Raw genomic sequence first — 17,009 nt, forward strand, 5'->3', positions numbered from 1 at the left:
GTTTGTGCTTCAGTCTTGGTGAGTGAAATTCTTGTATTTTATCAATGTAATTAGAAAGTAGCCTATGTGTGTCTGTGCATTGTAGCTGTACAATTTAGGGAGTCACTTCCTACTTTAAAAGTATAACATGGCTGTGGCCAAAATGCTAATATGGAGGCTTCAAAATGCAGAATCCATGAACTAAAGGCTGTTATTATATACACTCATATATGATCTTTTAGTTCACAGTTAAAAGTAGCTGAGAAAGTAATGTTATGCATGTACCATGTTATTTTATGTTGAATGTGTTTTATCGCTGACCCAGTCTGCAGTCTGAGGAGTCTGCGGTGGACTAATCACATTACTCATTATAACATTTTATAAATGCATTTCCATAGATGTGCCCAAAATGCACTACAATGACCAAAACACTACATCTTTCATGTAATTTTGAAAATGAAATTGGTATTTTAAAAAAAAACTACACTGAGCAGAGAAAATGTGTGAAATATATACAAAGTCCATATTTGAAATTAAGTAAAGAAACTGCAGATACAAGATACAAACATGTGAATATGCCACATTTTCTCTCTGTGAACACCTACACATTAAAGTAACTGTTCTAAGATCTGTAAGTGACCCTTGCAGATTAAGAGAAACTGCTGATTTGAAGTAATGTTTTTTGGGATAAAGGTAACAGTTTAGCGGGACTGCTGGGACATTTGCATCATTACTTTTCAGTACAAGAGCCAGGTCTGCTGTGAAAACTAAACAGAGCAAGGGATGCTACTTTTATTTCCTGAGACTCCTGCAGTGTGCTTTTGGAAAACATCCACCTTTGTGCCACGTAGAGTTCCTGACGAGGTGACCTGAGGAAATTCTGGTAACATTAATATTTCCAGAGATAACTCATGGCTGAACATGATGGAGTTTGCGGGTCAGTTTTGCATGAACAGAAAATACAGCATAAAAAACAAACAAACTATTAAGCCCTAAGGATTTTTAAGAATTAAGAATTCACGCCAAACCGTCATCCTTTGATAAAAGACACTGGACTGGCAACTGTAACAATCATCCTTCAGCATGCACGTGATTTATTTCAAGACTCCACTATCCATCTGGACTTTTGAGATTACACACAAACTATAAATCATATAATAGACTGAAAGCATTTTTATTTCTATTCCCATCTTCCAAAAAAGGGAACACGACTGGCGAGAGGAATTCACAGAAAAACAAAAAGTACCAAAGTCTTTCTGCCAAACTGCAACATTATCATGCTTTTTATTATATAAAAAGAACGGACACATAAACTGCTTCTTCTCCTCTTAAAGAAGCCGTGACGCCCCCACTTTCACTTCAAATTCATCATAATCTTGACTGGCACTGAAGCAGACAAAGAAACAAAATACACCGACCTTGCCAATACAAAAACTGCTCATGAAGATTTAAAAAAATAGCAGTAAAGCAAAAAACAAGCAACCACAAACATTTTTTGTGTGTGTTCAAGCTTTGAACTAAGAGAAAGTGGCGAGAGAATTAAACTGGGGTTGAGATTGTCTCATATTTGAAATAACTAAGGATCGGTTTGATTATCTCTATGGTCACAGTCTAGGTCAAACCAAGTACCACTGCGTGTTTCCAAATGTCAACATGCTGCAAAACACTGGCAGATTATCAAATGGAAAAAAAAATCCCTGTAGTCAATTTTGCTGGAAAAACCTTAACAATCATTATCCATAAAAGCCCCACTGTGCGTCTAACTCTACAGCAGCATGACAAACAAGGTGACTAGTGGAAATAGCAGCTCACCTCTAATCACTGTCTGCTTTTAAAATTTCAGTGGCTATTGCTCTTTGGCAGTGTCCTAGCTTTTATTATGTGTACTGTGCTCTTGTCTTATTGTGATTTGAGGTGGTGTGTTGGTGTGTAAAGGGCAATCATTTTATTCTAAAATATCCATCAAACTGCACACACACACACACACTTTCACACATACACGCACGCAAAGTGAAAACATCGACACTGAGCATGCACACAAAGTATGCTGGGGCAGGTTACAACCCTTCCAAATACAGAAAGAAAATATCATTTGCATCCCTACTGTGCACACATCATAACTAGACTATCAAAAACATGCTCATAGGTAAAAAAAGGTACTCATGCGCACCTACACATGCAGGATCACACACACACACACACACACACATTCACACGCACCACTCAGCAATATGGCAAGGTTAGTCATTGTAAAAGTGCGGATTAGTCGCAGTTTCACAAAGTTATTTTTATTTGCCATTTAGTATTGGGATATTTTTGCCAGTCACAGACACTTAATTTCACAGTGCAACACAGTATGACAAACACTGACATTAGGGTCAAGACATATCATATGGGTGAGGTTAAAAAAAAAATCCATACAAAAACGAAATATAGGTAAAATAAAATAAAAAAAAGTGCAAAAAACAACTTAACAGTCACTGAAAATAGCATTAATTCATTTTTTGTGTTAAGTGTGCGAATTTAAATCCACAATATAAAAAAAAAAAAAAAAAAAAAAAAACAAGAATCATCAGTAGCAGCAAAAAAAAGGACCAGTTTTAAAACATTATAAAGATCACAATGACACTGCCAATCACTGTTTTACTTAAGATATTGATATGGCATCAAATGGATATCAGTACGAATGTAGACAAACACATACACACTCACACACATACAAAAAAAACCCAAACACACACACACACACTTGGTCACAGTTAACAGGTGCCAAAGGACATCGCGGTGGGAGTCAAGTTTTAGCTCGGTACCATATCAAAAACAATACACATTTCACGGACTGTTAACACAGAATGCCGAAGGATTTATAAACTACACATGCACACACACGCGCGCGCGTGCACATTCACACGCACAAAACTGCACAGAGACAACTAAAAATGTGATTTTCTTGGTAATATTTCCTCCCCCTCTGGTGAGAAAACAAATGTGTTAGCCCTAATCCTCCCTTCCTAGAGGAATGGTTGCTGTGAAGCCAAGAGGAAAAGATGCTTAGTTTTTTTCCCTCCTGCTCTCTTACTCGAGTTTGATCAGGTAGAAAATGTGACAGGAATACATCTGATAGATAGAAAGCTCTGTGAAGCAGCACTCTGGTCAAAAATGAAGGTAGGAAACACAGATGAAGAGAGCTAGATTATCTTACAGTTAAGTATTGTTTCAGTGACTATGGATGAAGTAATTTATATTGAATCCTATTCCCCGGAAAAGAAATGTATCACCCAGAAAATGAACAGAGTTTAGACACCTGTTGGTCCCTAACTACATGTAGTAGGTCTTAAAAAGTCTAAATTATAGTGCCACCCACAGTCTGTTACATGTACTGAATGTACAGCATGTGCAAGTTAAAGTGTGAGAGTCTGTGTTCATTGGTCTGTCTCTGTCAGTCAAGAAATCTATTACTCTTAAGTTTAAGAATCCCATTAAAATCTCAGCTGTCCCTGTCCTCAAAGCCAAGTAACAGACCTTTCTGTGGCTCTTTTTTCCCTTCCTTATTACTGAATTCCCTCCCTTTCTTTCCCTGAACTCACTCTATGCTGGTATCTTTCCCTGCCTCTCCTCTTTGCCATCCTGTCTCTCCCTCCATCTCTCCTCCGTCTCCTTCTCTCTGTCCCTCTCTATCTGTCCCTACCAGTTAGTTTTTCTGTGTCGGGTCCCTGCCTAGTTAATCTAGAGGTGTCCTCCCTGTCCCTCCCTCCCACCCGCCTACCCTCCCTCTATGGACAAACACATAGGGCGTGGGGGCCGTCCATCAGGGGGAGCGGCCAATAGCATCCCTCTCCCTCCCCCCAGATCAGGGCAGTGCAATACACAGATGGATGAGTTTCCCATTCACCCTCCTCCTGCTGGCTCACCTGGAAGGAGCGAAAAAGTGAGAGAGAGATGGATAATAAGTTAATATTAATCAAATGCAGTTTGTGCCTAAAAATGCAGTTTAAATGAAGCTGGATGTGGCATTACCTCTTAGGTGGGTGTAGAGAATCTAAACCCCATAGCAGGCTGCCAGTCTCTCCTTCAGCAGTGGTGGGAACTGCTCTGAAAACTGTTGCCAGTTCTCCTCCCCAACCTGCTCCTTAAAACCATGCAAGATCTTTGGAAACAGAAAAATGGCATCTCTTCAATATCTCAAACAGGCAGGAGAAGTGGACTGATCGAGAAACAGTCCAGTGAATCCAGGATCTTCTGTTATTATCTGCTCTAACATTTCCACTTTGTCTTTATATGTTATGCTGCAACCACTGCTTACTGCATTACAGACCCACTGAATGTGTCACTTGTGGTCATATTTTAACCACCACAACTACAACCGAGCCAGCAATCCAGCTGAAGGTAGCCGGTTAGCAGTTATTCAACTTTCAAAATAATGCAATAGTTCTCTTAGAGAAACATAAAAAATAAAAACTTAAATAAATAGCCATATATAGCTGAGAGCCCCACCTAAGTAAAGTATGTGTGTGCAAAACAGTGTCCAGTAAGTGGTTACTTCCTTCAGGGACATGGAGTGAAACTAATAAGCATCACCCAATATTTTCTGGAGACCTACGCCATATAGCATATAGTATCAAAATACTATAAATGAGGCCAAAATCAGTTTAGATCAATATAGTATAAAATAGGGCTGTTTGATATAACGATATATATCGGATGACAATATGAAAACGTCTATCGTTTCATATTACGCTATCGTTTGTTTCGTGGTGTCGCAAAATAAACTGTTTACGCAAATATTTTTTCATCGTTTTGATGGTCACTGTAGAATTTCTTAAAGTTCTCTCTTTCTTTTATTTAATATAACCACACCACGGACAGACAAGTGACTGTTTTTATGCGTTGTCGTTAGCAACAACGACGGTAAAACCATCGCATGGCTCCACCGTCCGCTTGTTTGTTTTCCACATAAACCTTTCAAAAATAAAGCTGAAGATCCTGGTGAGATTTTTCAAAATAAACTGAATTACGTGAAATAGGATGCAGAGTGTTTACGGACAAGAAGCTAAAAAGAGCCGTCAGGTGCTAAAAAATAAACCTTAGACACGCCATGTAATAAATACTCACAAAGAAAATTGCGGCCGTTTCAACTTATGTAACACTCGACTCCAGGTACACGATGCCCAGCTGAAAACACTTCACGCAAGTCGAGTTGCCCGAGATTCACAGAATTTACAGAAAATGTAACATTTTTGTGATACATACCGTTGTTGGGACGATAAATGTCTTATATCAGGATATGAAATTTTGGTCATATCGCACAGCCCTAGTATAAAAGGTAAATATACAGACCAGGCAGATTTACCGATTTCATTTTGTTCGCCATAGAGGAACGGGGTATTATGAAACAGGCCAGTAATAAAATGCATCAAAGGAAGGGTCCTACACAAGTTCTGTTGCAATGCAATCAGTTTGATCCAAATCCATATTAAGGGTTTCTTTTATAATGCACACTGATACATTAGACTGAATTAAACATTACTGAATGGATCATTGTGTTTTGATGTTTGTCTGTCTAGTCTTAGATCACACTTTATGTGATGGACCCTGAGGGGAATGTGTGCAGTCAGTTTTTCTGACTGGGAGAGGAGACAGAAGGATGGTACTATTTGGATGGTACTAGCTGTGGAAACAAAAACCCGCCTCTTAAAATGAGGTGGACCCTCACCTTGTAGAACATGTCTCTCAGGTCATCTTTAGGATTAACCCAGGAGGCCACAGCGTCACAGAAGAAGATGAAGTCCTGAACAAACAGAGAAAGAGATCAACTCTGAAGATCAACCTCAACACTCTTTTGATTTAATTTACAGCCAAATACGCACACTGTGAATCCTAATGACTGCAATGAGCAGTGTCTCACCTGCACCACACCTCCAGGGTTCACGCCAATCATAATGCAAATCCCACGGAAGGCGGAGTCTTTCTCCTCGTTGTCTCGGATGTTTCGGAGAGACGTACACCTGCATTGTGCAATTATTAACCAGTTAGTGATCGCTAAGCATGATGCTGCCAGAATTGTGAGTTCACAAGTCCCATTTAATAAGAGATAAACCAAATCAAAAATTAATGGGAAACATGCAAACTGTTGTGTCACTGTGAAAGACGACTTATTTTTCTATTGGGCTTGAAGAAAAGAACTCTTATTCCTCAAGGAATTCAGTAACAATTCTGGAAATCATTTAAAGAATGAAGTTATGTAAATGATAATGCATCCATTAGAAGAAAGTATCTTAAGGCTGCATTTTCACTTCGACCTCACTTTTCAGACTCAGAATCAAACCATCTCTCACCAGGGTCGGATGAACTGCGGCAACATGGGCGCGACCTCCTGAGGACACACATAGCCCAGCCGGCCAATGGTGATTGCTGGAAGAGAACAGAGATGAGTCAAACCTGCTCTTAGATAAATGCTTATCTGTATCTATACAAGTCCCTTCCCTTCCTCTTGAAAGCATGTATAAAATGATCTGTGAAATCATATACCGGTGTTCTCCAACAGGGTCTTGGGAGTATTGGGTCGATTAATAATCTCCACCAGCTGGTTCAGAACCATAGCAATGTATGGCTGCATCTCCACTCCTGACAGAGAAATAAAAATAAAATGAGTCACACGACATCTCACACCGTACAGCCGTACATCAAAAAGTTAGCATAAATACATAGAACAAAAACTGGGCTTCTTCCACGTACCCATCTGCATGCAGATCTCTCCTATGGCCCAGGTAGCGTTGTTGCAGACGGAGATGAACTCTGGGTTCAGATTTGTTCCGAGGATTGGCATGAATTCAGCTAAGAGAGAGACAAAATGTTAAAAAGCAGAATTATGGGACACGTATATGTATGTACAGGTGTGTAAGGGTAACAGACAGCTAAATGTTTACCGATACAGGGTTTGACATGAGGAAAGCAAGCCTTGGTCAAGTCACCCAGCAGAGCAAATGAACTCTGTCTTACTTCGGGCATCGTATCCTGGGACAAAAGAGACAGAAAGACAAGGAGTAATGTGAATATACACCATCAAATGACTGAAAGAATTTGGCACATCTAACACGTCGTGGCAGTTGTCCTCCTTCTTCTGCGATTTTGAAAAAATAAAACATTGCAAAACATGAGCAGTCTAAAACAAAAAAAAGTGTTTCTTTCCAGATAAACCTTTTGTGATCAAATGGCTGCAAGCGCTGAGCACTCTGCTACAAATATAGCACAATTCCTCTGGCTACTTCACATTAAAATTAAATGCAGAGTGAAAAGTAGGAGTAGTGGAAAATATCCTGTTTACATGAGCATTTCTAAATACAACTGATACAAAGAACCAGGGATTTTAAAAAAAAAATCCATTACATGAAATTACACTAATACCGATGTACATGCATGCAGCTAATTTGATTCAGAGAGAGACTTAGAGATTCATACACCAACATTAAAAATGAAAACTTAAACATATACAGCATTGACTCTGAATGATCTCTGGAAAGGCATTCACACAAACATAGGCTCTCCTCACCTGCATGCATTGGAAAAGCAGGGTCATGATATTACTGCGAGCCACGAGTGTGTCCACATGGCCTCCAAGTCCCTCTGCCAAGCCACTTAAAAGATCCAAGGCCACAATCATGAAGTCTTTGTCGGGTGCTTCATACTGATCTGGCTGCTGACTGTACATCTGAGACGTACGCAAAACGAGTGTCATTTATGTAAAGCAGCAAAAGCATAAATTGTGAGTAATTAAATATGCATGTTTGGTTCACCATGGCCTGAGCAAGGGTCTTCTGGACCAGGGTAACACAGCGCTGATAGACGGGCTCACAATAGGGAAGGAAGCCGCTCTGCAGCGCTGTGGCAACAGATGACAGACACTCGAGCAGAGGGAAGAGATCTTTGTCCTCATCCTTCAACTCATTCCACTTGGCTATCAGTGGAGGCATCAGCTTTTGTATGTACTCCTAAACAAAACAAGAGGGAGATTTTTGTCTTTGTTTTTTGTGATTTTTGTGTAAATGCATGCAGTTGTGTCTAAAACGTTCAGGCTCACAGGCTGGTTGAGATGGTGTCCCACAGAGTCTGCCAGTGTTCCTATGGCATCATAGAGGATGAGGAGGTTTTTGTGCTGGTACTTCCCAAAAGCAAAAACCAGGGTGTCCAGGATAAAGCTCAGGTATGGTACCAGCTCTGTGCATGCTTCTTCTTCCAGAGTGGCAAATGCACTTTGAGGAAGGACGCGATTTGTTTAACCACTTATTAGTAAGAAATTAGAAAGCACACAGAAAACAAAGAAAAGGGAAGATCTGTACCTGCATGCAGCCTCTTGTACTCTCTTGTTGCCATCCAGGATCCGTTTGAGCAGCTCCGTCATGAGGGGTTTGAGGTGAGCATCAGGGGGCTGGCTGACCACCCAGTGGGCATAGCGACTGAGGGTCCAGCAGGCAATGGAGCGCACCAAGGCCTTCTTGTCACATAAACACTGGATGAGGTGAGGGATAAGCTCAGGCAAGTAAGGTACCATACCCTGCATACATCCTGGAAGGATAAACATAATTTATTTATCACTATTGTGGAAATGAGAAAACAATTTGTTTTGATATTTCTAAAATTAAAAAAAGAATTTTGAAAAAATGTTTTATAAAAGATTACACAATATGTGGGGGGTCTCCCCATAGTTACAGTCTTAAACTTATCATCTATGATCAGTTTTCTTTAGAGGGGACCCAGGTAAACCCATACCCATTTTCTGTCATATACAAAAGTAATCCCTAGGAGCCAAAGGTTCAGTTTTCAGATTGCTCTAAGTGCTTTGTTTCAGGCAGTTTTTGTACTCTTGGTTCTGGTCAGTGAGAGCAGATATCCTTAATGTGATCTCAGATAGGGCTGGGCCATATCATACCCTTCACGGTAATACCGGTATAATGTTGGGTAACGATAAGAAAATGAAATATCGCGATAGAATATGGTTAAAACGCGCATGCGCAGTGCCTTTGTTTTCATACACACATGGTGGAAAAAGCATGGCGGTGATGGAGAATGAGAAGGGTGAAAGTGGATCATTGAATGAAACAGATGAACCAGAATTGGTTTGTAAAAATGCTGCAACTTCAGTGGTGTGGAACTGGTTTAGCTTTCGTCCCTCAGATACACAACAAAGCACTATTTTTGGTAGAGCATGCTAGCGGACCGTCGTTATTACCGTGTTTTTTGGAAAATACGGCACACTTAAAATTAATCCTTTGATTTTTCTGAAAATCGACAGTGCCCCTTATAATCCCGTGTGCCTTATGTTTGAATTCTGGTTGTGTTTACTGACCTCGAAACGATTTTATGTGGTACACGGCGCTCGAAAATCTGTCAAATGTTTTAGTACGACTTTGCTAAGCTACGAACCTGCACCGCTTGATGGATTGTGGGAGCATTACGGCTATCGTAGGCAGGAGCCTGGCGGAGTGATACGTACTGTGCTTCAACATAATATTACCGTATTGTGTGTGTATAACCTCTTTTTAAGTTTTGTGGATATTATACATGGTTATGCTGAGGATCTGTCGGCCAATTTCCACTGGAAATGCCTTTTGGTTAAACCGTCAGCAAGGAATTTGCATTTGCACAGTTAAATTTTTATATAACTTTAATGCACATAAAAAACAGCTGCTTGTTTAAGTGAAAATACATTGATGGTTTTTTGCACTAATAAAGTTGTGGAGTTATAAAGTATTTTGTCTAGTGTCAATTATATCGTCAGTTATATCGTTATCGCAAATTTTCAAATGTATATCGTGATAAATATTTTTGGTCATATTGCCCTGTTCTAATCTCAGATACACAGCTCTGGCTATAGCAAAAAAAATCCATCCACCTTCTGTTCAAGCAATAGGCAAGTTAGCTTAAAAGCAGGGGCCAAGAAAACTAACATGGCTTGTTTCAGTAGTGGATGAACCACAATAAGCCCAGATTAAAACTAGAAATTTATTTTTTCTCAGGTAAAATAGATAAACATATTAAGTCCCCTTTACTGTGCTTCTGCCCTATCTTACCTTCAGCAATAGCCCCAAGCACCAGGATGCCGGACTCCTTGATGACCCAATCAGGATGGAAAAGCAGGCCTTTGAGCAAGGGGAGGAGATGAGGCAGCAACTCCTCACGAAACACGTTGGCAAGAACATCCAGAGCGGCAGCAGAGCACTTCCCTGAAAAGAGGAAAATCCAGGATCAGTGTTGGATAACGATGATATAATAAAAACTACCACAACAGGGTTATACAGGTTATAATAAAGAGGATAAGTAGGTGGTTTTTTTTGGTAAATGCTCCCCAGAGAAATCAGTGCCTTTCTATTCATATCTCTCACATACCTGCGCGTGCACACACTGTTGCAAACACACACGGGGCGCTTAACAAATTTGTTACACCACCACCCAATGAAGGTTAATAATTAAACAGTAACAATTAACAGTATTGGTAATTGCTAAAATCATTTTTATGTTTCTGTAATGAGTAATTCACCAGTATGTGCAGACTCTTAAATCAAAAACCGTTTTGAATGCTAACCCTAAACCTTGTCCATGAATTTTCAAATGTACTGTTTTGAAGAAAAAATAGAAGAAAAAAAAGTGAAGCACTTTTTTAATAATAATACTACATAACAAAAAAGTATATAAAAGGTTTTAGGGTGAAAGACGTTTTTGACATCATGCAGTTTCCACACAGGTTCAAAAAACCTACAGGATCCCTTTTCAATCAAACATCCTTGTATTCTATTCTATTCTACTTTAACCTTAATTTTAAAATAACGTTCAAAAGATCACCCAGTCCTACCTCTTTCCTTCTAATGCTTAGATTATTTTATGTCACAAAAGATTTCACAAGAATCTTTTCTTTATTAATAATTTAGCTCTACGTTTAATTTTTTGTGCCATTCTGCTCTATTTTAATTGTTTTGGTAAGGAAATCTAATCTAACTTTAATTCTAACTTTGCATGCGAAACTCACGTAGGTTCCAATCAGACAGCGTGTCATCATCATCGTCCTCATCTTCATCGATGTCCTCCCCTTCCTCGCCCTCCCCTCCTTCATGCTGCAGGGTGACAGTGCGGGACTTGTGGAAGCGAGGCTTGATGTCCTGCTCGCTGTCTGGAATCGTCTCGTCCTCTTCAACATCACCCTGGAGGAGATCAGAGCTCAAGGTGAATGCAGAACACAGGTAAACAGCAAAACACAGGAAGAGTTGCCAGATTTGTCCAGAGGATGCTAACCTTTAGTAGAATGATATCTATCTCAGAATACTTCATCCCATTCACCAGTATAGGTATCAGTCTGAAAAGGAAAAAAAAAGATAGGGAAACACATTACTACTCAGATTATCTCATCATTAACCCAGTCCTTGCTATGTGAGAAAGTGAGCACTTACTGGACCAAGTGGCCAGAAAGGGCCTCTTTACAGATGGGCTGTTCAGCCAGTGTCAGCCAGAACTCACAGGCCTCCAGGGCCACGTTCTCATCTGGGTCCTGCGTCCGCTGGAGCATATACTGGAAAAAAACAACAACAAGTGATTAAGAAGATGAGAAAGCGACAGCCAAACATAGTTTAAAGTCGAGAAGAGTCAGGCCTTTACCTGGATGATGCTGTGCATGTGTGGGATGAGACGGTCAATTCGGACTTCTAGGAGCATGACCAGAGCCCTGCACACATTCTTCCTCACTTCACTGTCCTCGTCCCCGGCCAGAGCAAACAGACTCTGGATAGAAAATAAACAAAGAACAGAAAGAAAACAAATTAAAAACGGGAAGGAAAGACAGGTAGGATGAACAAAGGTGAAGGAACAAAAACAATTTATTATTAATTTATTATTCTACAGGTTTTAAGAGGCTTGACACCTTTACTATAAAACGTGTGCAGGTCTGTTTAATTATTTTACATGTGCTGGCAATCTACCCACATCCACAAACTAACTAGAGTCTAGGAACATTTTGGCCCGTCACTGACACAGCAGATATGTCGCTCAACAGGAATAAATATACAACCTTTTCTTTTTTGTTTTGCAGAACACAGGGCAAAAAAAAAGGTTTGGAATATTTTAGAAATTATGTCATCACATAGTTTGTCCAGCAGAGCAGCTCAGACTTCATTGTTTACAAAACTGTCAGCACTGTCTGCAACACATGTGGCAGAGTATATCACAGCTGAGCAGATGGTGGTGCGGCGCCAAATGGTGTTTTCACAGTAAGCTGAAAAAGTGCCGTGTTCATGCAGCTTCTGTTTGAAGTCAAAAAGAGGCTTCCACAAACTAAAATACTTTTGCTTAAAAAAAACAAAAAAAAAACAACAACAAAAATACCTTCATGGAGCAAAATTTTGCGATCCTAGTAAAAACGTAAGTAAAAGTAAAAAATGTTGAATTGCTCACTTCAATAAAGGTGTCGATGTTATCCATCAGAGCCTGAGCTCGGCCAATGATAAACTGGTTCACACAAGCTATAGCATGGGACCTTGGCAAAAAAGAAAAAGAAGAAACAAGAGATAATTTTAACAAGGAGATTTTAGATGAGGAGGAAAGGAAAACTGCTAATTCTGCAAGATTCAGACACTGAGACTTGGATTTCACTGACCTGATCTTGGGGCTGCAATGTTTGAAAAACTGGAGGAATTTGGGGATCATGATGTTAAGAGGTCTATTCAAAGCATCGCTATCCAACAACTCTGATGAATCCTCACAGATCTTTTGCAGTGCTCCAAAAGAACCCTGCCAAAAAAAACCAAATCAGAAACAAATTACAAAAGAAACAGACACAAACCTTATCACCAACATAGTACCAAATTATCATTGCAAGGCTGTGCATGTGTTTAAGGTATGTAACCCTAACCTCGCAGGTGTTATAGTCCTCCGAGTTGAGCAAGTTACAGAGCTGAGGCAGCAGCTCTGGCCAGGTCTGCAGCTCTCCTTTGGAGGCGATGGTCGTGATCAGAATGCCTTTATGATAAAGAGTTAAAAAGTTACACACTAGTACATTAGGCTTTAAAACCCAGCCTGATAACTCACCCATCTTGAAAATACAACGCTTGCTCCCACACAACCATATTACCTGCAAAAATTCACCCACCTCCATAATAATCTGACTCACGCTGCTGAAAAACTCCATCTAACTAAACCTTTTATTTCTCAAGCTTCCCTCTCGGACTGAAACACCCACCGATTGTAGCTCTGATAAGCGGTGAAGGGTCTCCGATGTTGTTGAGGCATTCTCGTTTGATGAAGTCTGCCACATTGGGAGGGAAGTTCTGGTAGTGAGCTTTCACATTGTTCTTCAGAATCAGACCGCTCAGAGAGCGAGTGGGCTCATCTTGAGAAGGAAGACAGCAGAGAGGCAGCATGAAAACCCAAAAGGAGGTGGTGAGATACAGAGAGGTAAGCAAAGATAAAACAATGTAGTACGCTTTTTTTTTTTTAATAAATTTGACGTGCACAAACTCACCTTCAGATTTTAGGCTTGTGAGAACAAAGATGAGATAGTTGTTGAAATCTGGAAACTGGTTAAGCTGTTCCAGTTTCTGCAGAGTCTGTTAAGGAGTTGAATCATCTATAAATACAGAGCAAGAATTCACACATCCTCACAGACCTTCATTTCACAGACACTTGATGCAAGCTGAACAAACAGTATCTTCTCATTGTCCTCCAAACTGACACACCAGCTCTCATGGGGGAGGCAACATTTCACACCTTCTCCTCTCACCCTAACTGTCAAACACACACATACAGAGCCAGATGTAAGGATACTTCTTGCACAGCTCTCTGTGTTGCTGTGTCTGGGGACTGGGAATCCTTGAGTAACTGAAGCACTTGCTGCAGACCTTGTTCATCCGGCTGCCACTCCATCCTACAACAGAACACACACACACGTTACCCGTTTAGGGGCTCACTGCAGCACCTGTAATCTTACAAATCAAAACGCCATGTAATGACTACAGAACAAATGAATTATGCCGACTTATTAAAAGCATCAAATTCTAAAACAGCCTCAAAACCGGCTCTTTGAATCGTAATTTGAGACAAAATGCTGGAGTCAGTGTAAATATGTATAGCGTAGCAAAACAGTGCTGCGGAAGCAGGGGCGTTTATGAACATTTGACATTTCTGGCGAGCACCACCCACAACCAGTGGTCATTAAAGGCTTCACGAATAAGTAGCCAAACATCAACAACTATCAACCGTGACCCTAAGAACCTTTTCTACGTGAGGCCCAGACGGTAAAGGCGCAAATGTCTCGCTCCATCAGCTAGCAAGCTAGCCTGGCGTCGCAGTAACAGGTAAACGATTCACTGATTGCCGAAACGCTTTCTCACATCAGCTACCCGGCTGCCACAGTTATGTTTTAATCCAAGCCACAAAAGCCGCTAAAGGGGTTCAATTAATATGCATAACAAGGCAGCCGCACACCAACCCCCCTTTCCCCCCGGCAGCTATCAGTAGCACGGCTAGCTAACAGCATCCTGAAAGTACCGCGAAAGGTTTTACCTGGTTTCTCCGATGTGGTAGATCTATATTCCTACAGACAACCGCGCAGATACAATGTACCAACTAACATTAAATAATATATATATCCGCGGTCTGTGTAGGTAAATACAAACTTCTAATCGCAGTAGATCTACGTGGTTGCTATGCTAGTTGGTATGTGACAGAGATTGCATGCCTTGCAATCAAGCCGGGTGATCTGTATGATCACGTTCGGCTTCCGTATTCGAGCGAGGTGAAAGAGACGTAAACAACTTTAAGTATTACTGTTATTTCAATCTGTGTTCAGCATTTATGAGCATTTACCGCTTAATTAATAATGCATGTATGATTATAAAATTATGATAACATTTTATTCCGTGAACAGAGCAGATTATACAATACACCTACGTCGGTTTGTGCGGTTTCATTTTTCTCCACTAGATGGAGCCATATTCAACGCCTCTAGCCTGTTAGCTATGTGTATGAAGTGAGACAGGGCGTTGACAGAAAAACTCTGTCACCAGAGATGATGGCCCAGCAACAATCACAATCATGAGCGTCTCCGTGATTTTTGTCACCGGTGTGGCACAGAGGAGATATGAGCAAGGTAAATACAGTGTTAAAACTGGCACTGAAAACACTGTGTATACATTCAAGGGCTCCTGTGCCTTCAGACATATGTATTGTTTGAAGAGTGGCACTACACTCAAATTAAGTAATTTGTAAAGTGCTTAGACAAGTATTTAGACGATTTTACTTAAGTAAAAGTTATAATTCCATAAGTAATAGTACTAAAGTTTTCAAAACATGTCTAAAATATATAAAGTATCCACTATTGCAGCATCATATGATATGTGTGATATTATTGGATGATAAATATTAATTAATCAATATGTACACTTTCATGCTTCACATATTACTGCTTAATTAAATGACTAATTTTAGCTTTATCTATAGTAATACACGGTAGTAAGATGGAACAGTGGTTAGCACTGTTGCCACACAGGTCCTGGGTTCGAGAAAGAACCCCCCCCCCAAAAGAAAAAAAACCCCTCTAGCATCATAAGCCTAATATGCTGCAGAGCTGTCACATTGTAGGCCCTTGCAGAATCACAATAAGCAACTATAATCAGATACATTTTAAGGAAGGAAAATGACTTCGGTATAATTCAGTTAATCGCAGGCCACTCCATGTACTCATAGTCATCACCACTTCCTTAATTTTGAAATACTTACCAAAACTGTGAAACAGTCCTTTGGAAAATGGGAAGTGCTCTAACAGCATGAAGTATCTTCATTATAACTTTCTTCTTTTTAAAGAAGCAGAACATTTGATAATCAACTAAGCAAAGCTTTATTAAACAACCACATCAACCAGAGCAAACAAATATCAAGAAGACATTCACATTATGGACAGGTAGTTGAACGAAAGTGGACATTTAAGAAATTGTGTGTGGGAGTAAAGTTCTTCATTTTGAACAGAACAGGTTGTATATTTAGAAAAATCGAAGTTCAGCAGAGAGAGCTGATTTCACTCTTGCTGCAGCCCCACTTGCAGCAAGCATTGGACAGTCCAACCACTACGTCCCGTCCTTTCCTGTCTGCGCTCCGTAGAGCCTCCAGCACCTCTTCTGTGATCGGTGAGCGAGCTGAGCGGCTGAATCCTGCTGCTACAGATGCCACATCTAATGCTGGATTTTTCCATGGTTCGGACTCTGCAGGATCTTGCTCGCTCATAAGTTGAGGGATGGGATTTGCCTTCCATGGATCATAGGTCTCTTCTCCAATAAATGCTGACAAAAAGAATAAAAAGTAAATCTGTCAATATTGCAGTTTAATTCTTTGAAAACAAAGCACATCATAGAAAATCAGCACACAAAATCACACCGTCTTACCCGAGTCTTCTGCGCTTCTCCTCCAGCGAGAACCACCACAGGTAAAGATGACAGCTCGTATGAACTCTCTTCCACACAGTTTCACCCCATAAAAAGAGGGATGACCGTCATTGGGCCGGACCCTGTCTACCAGAGCCACCAACAAGCCCAGGGTCAAGAGCGCTGCCTTCCACATGATGCTGAACAAATACTGAAGGTATCTCAAAGGTATGTTTAAGTGTCTCTGTGGTTTGTGTTTCTTTTTGGATGTTCTTTCCACCTTTTATAGGGCCTAGCATCAGCGAGGAGGACCTGAACTCACCTCCAGTGTTCGTCATACCTCGAGATAAGGCTGGAGACCTTTACAGGCAACAATGCACTCAGAGAAAAAGAAAAGTTGTGATTAAAATGCTGAACGATACCAGAGGTGATGTCAACAGTGCCACTGGGAATCTCATCACCTGTGACCTTTAAGTGGCCTTTCTGTCCCTCACATCATTTTGATTGGGCTGTCTGACACCAGCACAGTATCACCATTAACTCTGCCTACCATGGGACTAAGAGCACTATCTTTGCACCCCAAGGAAGGGTGCTGTTCGCTGCTGACACACACACACTACACTAAAGAGACATTTC

At 40.5% G+C, this 17,009-nt stretch overlaps 2 protein-coding genes across 2 annotated transcripts; both read right to left on the reverse strand.

Moving 5' to 3' along the window:
* Positions 1 to 3,742: 3,742 nt before the first annotated feature.
* Positions 3,743 to 14,702, reverse strand: tnpo2b (transportin 2b). Its single transcript, XM_063476708.1, has 24 exons — positions 14,521 to 14,702; positions 13,783 to 13,882; positions 13,481 to 13,556; positions 13,199 to 13,348; positions 12,872 to 12,978; positions 12,617 to 12,750; positions 12,415 to 12,496; positions 11,623 to 11,745; positions 11,418 to 11,536; positions 11,263 to 11,323; positions 11,000 to 11,171; positions 10,047 to 10,199; positions 8,316 to 8,541; positions 8,057 to 8,228; positions 7,773 to 7,967; positions 7,529 to 7,687; positions 6,906 to 6,993; positions 6,715 to 6,813; positions 6,508 to 6,603; positions 6,315 to 6,390; positions 5,885 to 5,984; positions 5,693 to 5,767; positions 3,997 to 4,126; positions 3,743 to 3,890 (listed from the first exon to the last, which is right to left on the reverse strand). Exons 2-23 carry the CDS (start codon positions 13,879 to 13,881, stop codon positions 4,019 to 4,021), a joined length of 2,670 nt encoding a protein of 889 aa, XP_063332778.1. The 5' UTR covers position 13,882; positions 14,521 to 14,702; the 3' UTR covers positions 3,743 to 3,890; positions 3,997 to 4,018.
* A 1,309-nt stretch (positions 14,703 to 16,011) lies between these two features.
* On the reverse strand, positions 16,012 to 16,583 carry rln3b (relaxin 3b). The gene is made up of 2 exons (XM_063475455.1): positions 16,395 to 16,583; positions 16,012 to 16,292 (listed from the first exon to the last, which is right to left on the reverse strand). Exons 1-2 carry the CDS (start codon positions 16,567 to 16,569, stop codon positions 16,012 to 16,014), a joined length of 456 nt encoding a protein of 151 aa, XP_063331525.1. The 5' UTR covers positions 16,570 to 16,583.
* Between the last annotated feature and the right edge of the window lie 426 nt (positions 16,584 to 17,009).

Source organism: Pelmatolapia mariae, linkage group LG6 (assembly GCF_036321145.2).
Source record: "Pelmatolapia mariae isolate MD_Pm_ZW linkage group LG6, Pm_UMD_F_2, whole genome shotgun sequence".
Taxonomy (NCBI): domain Eukaryota; kingdom Metazoa; phylum Chordata; class Actinopteri; order Cichliformes; family Cichlidae; genus Pelmatolapia; species Pelmatolapia mariae.

Excerpts from the sequence above, each read along its gene's own strand:
- tnpo2b (XM_063476708.1), bottom strand. The coding sequence starts at position 13,881 with ATGGAGTGGCAGCCGGATGAACAAGGTCTGCAGCAAGTGCTTCAGTTA. Across the intron at positions 12,497-12,616 it reads CATTGCAGCCCCAAGATCAG|GTCCCATGCTATAGCTTGTG; the intron begins GTCAGTGAAATC and ends TTTTTTGCCAAG. Across the intron at positions 4,127-5,692 it reads TGAGAGACATGTTCTACAAG|ATCTTGCATGGTTTTAAGGA; the intron begins GTGAGGGTCCAC and ends CTGTTTCCAAAG.
- rln3b (XM_063475455.1), bottom strand. The coding sequence starts at position 16,569 with ATGTGGAAGGCAGCGCTCTTGACCCTGGGCTTGTTGGTGGCTCTGGTA. Across the intron at positions 16,293-16,394 it reads GAGAAGCGCAGAAGACTCGG|CATTTATTGGAGAAGAGACC; the intron begins GTAAGACGGTGT and ends TCTTTTTGTCAG.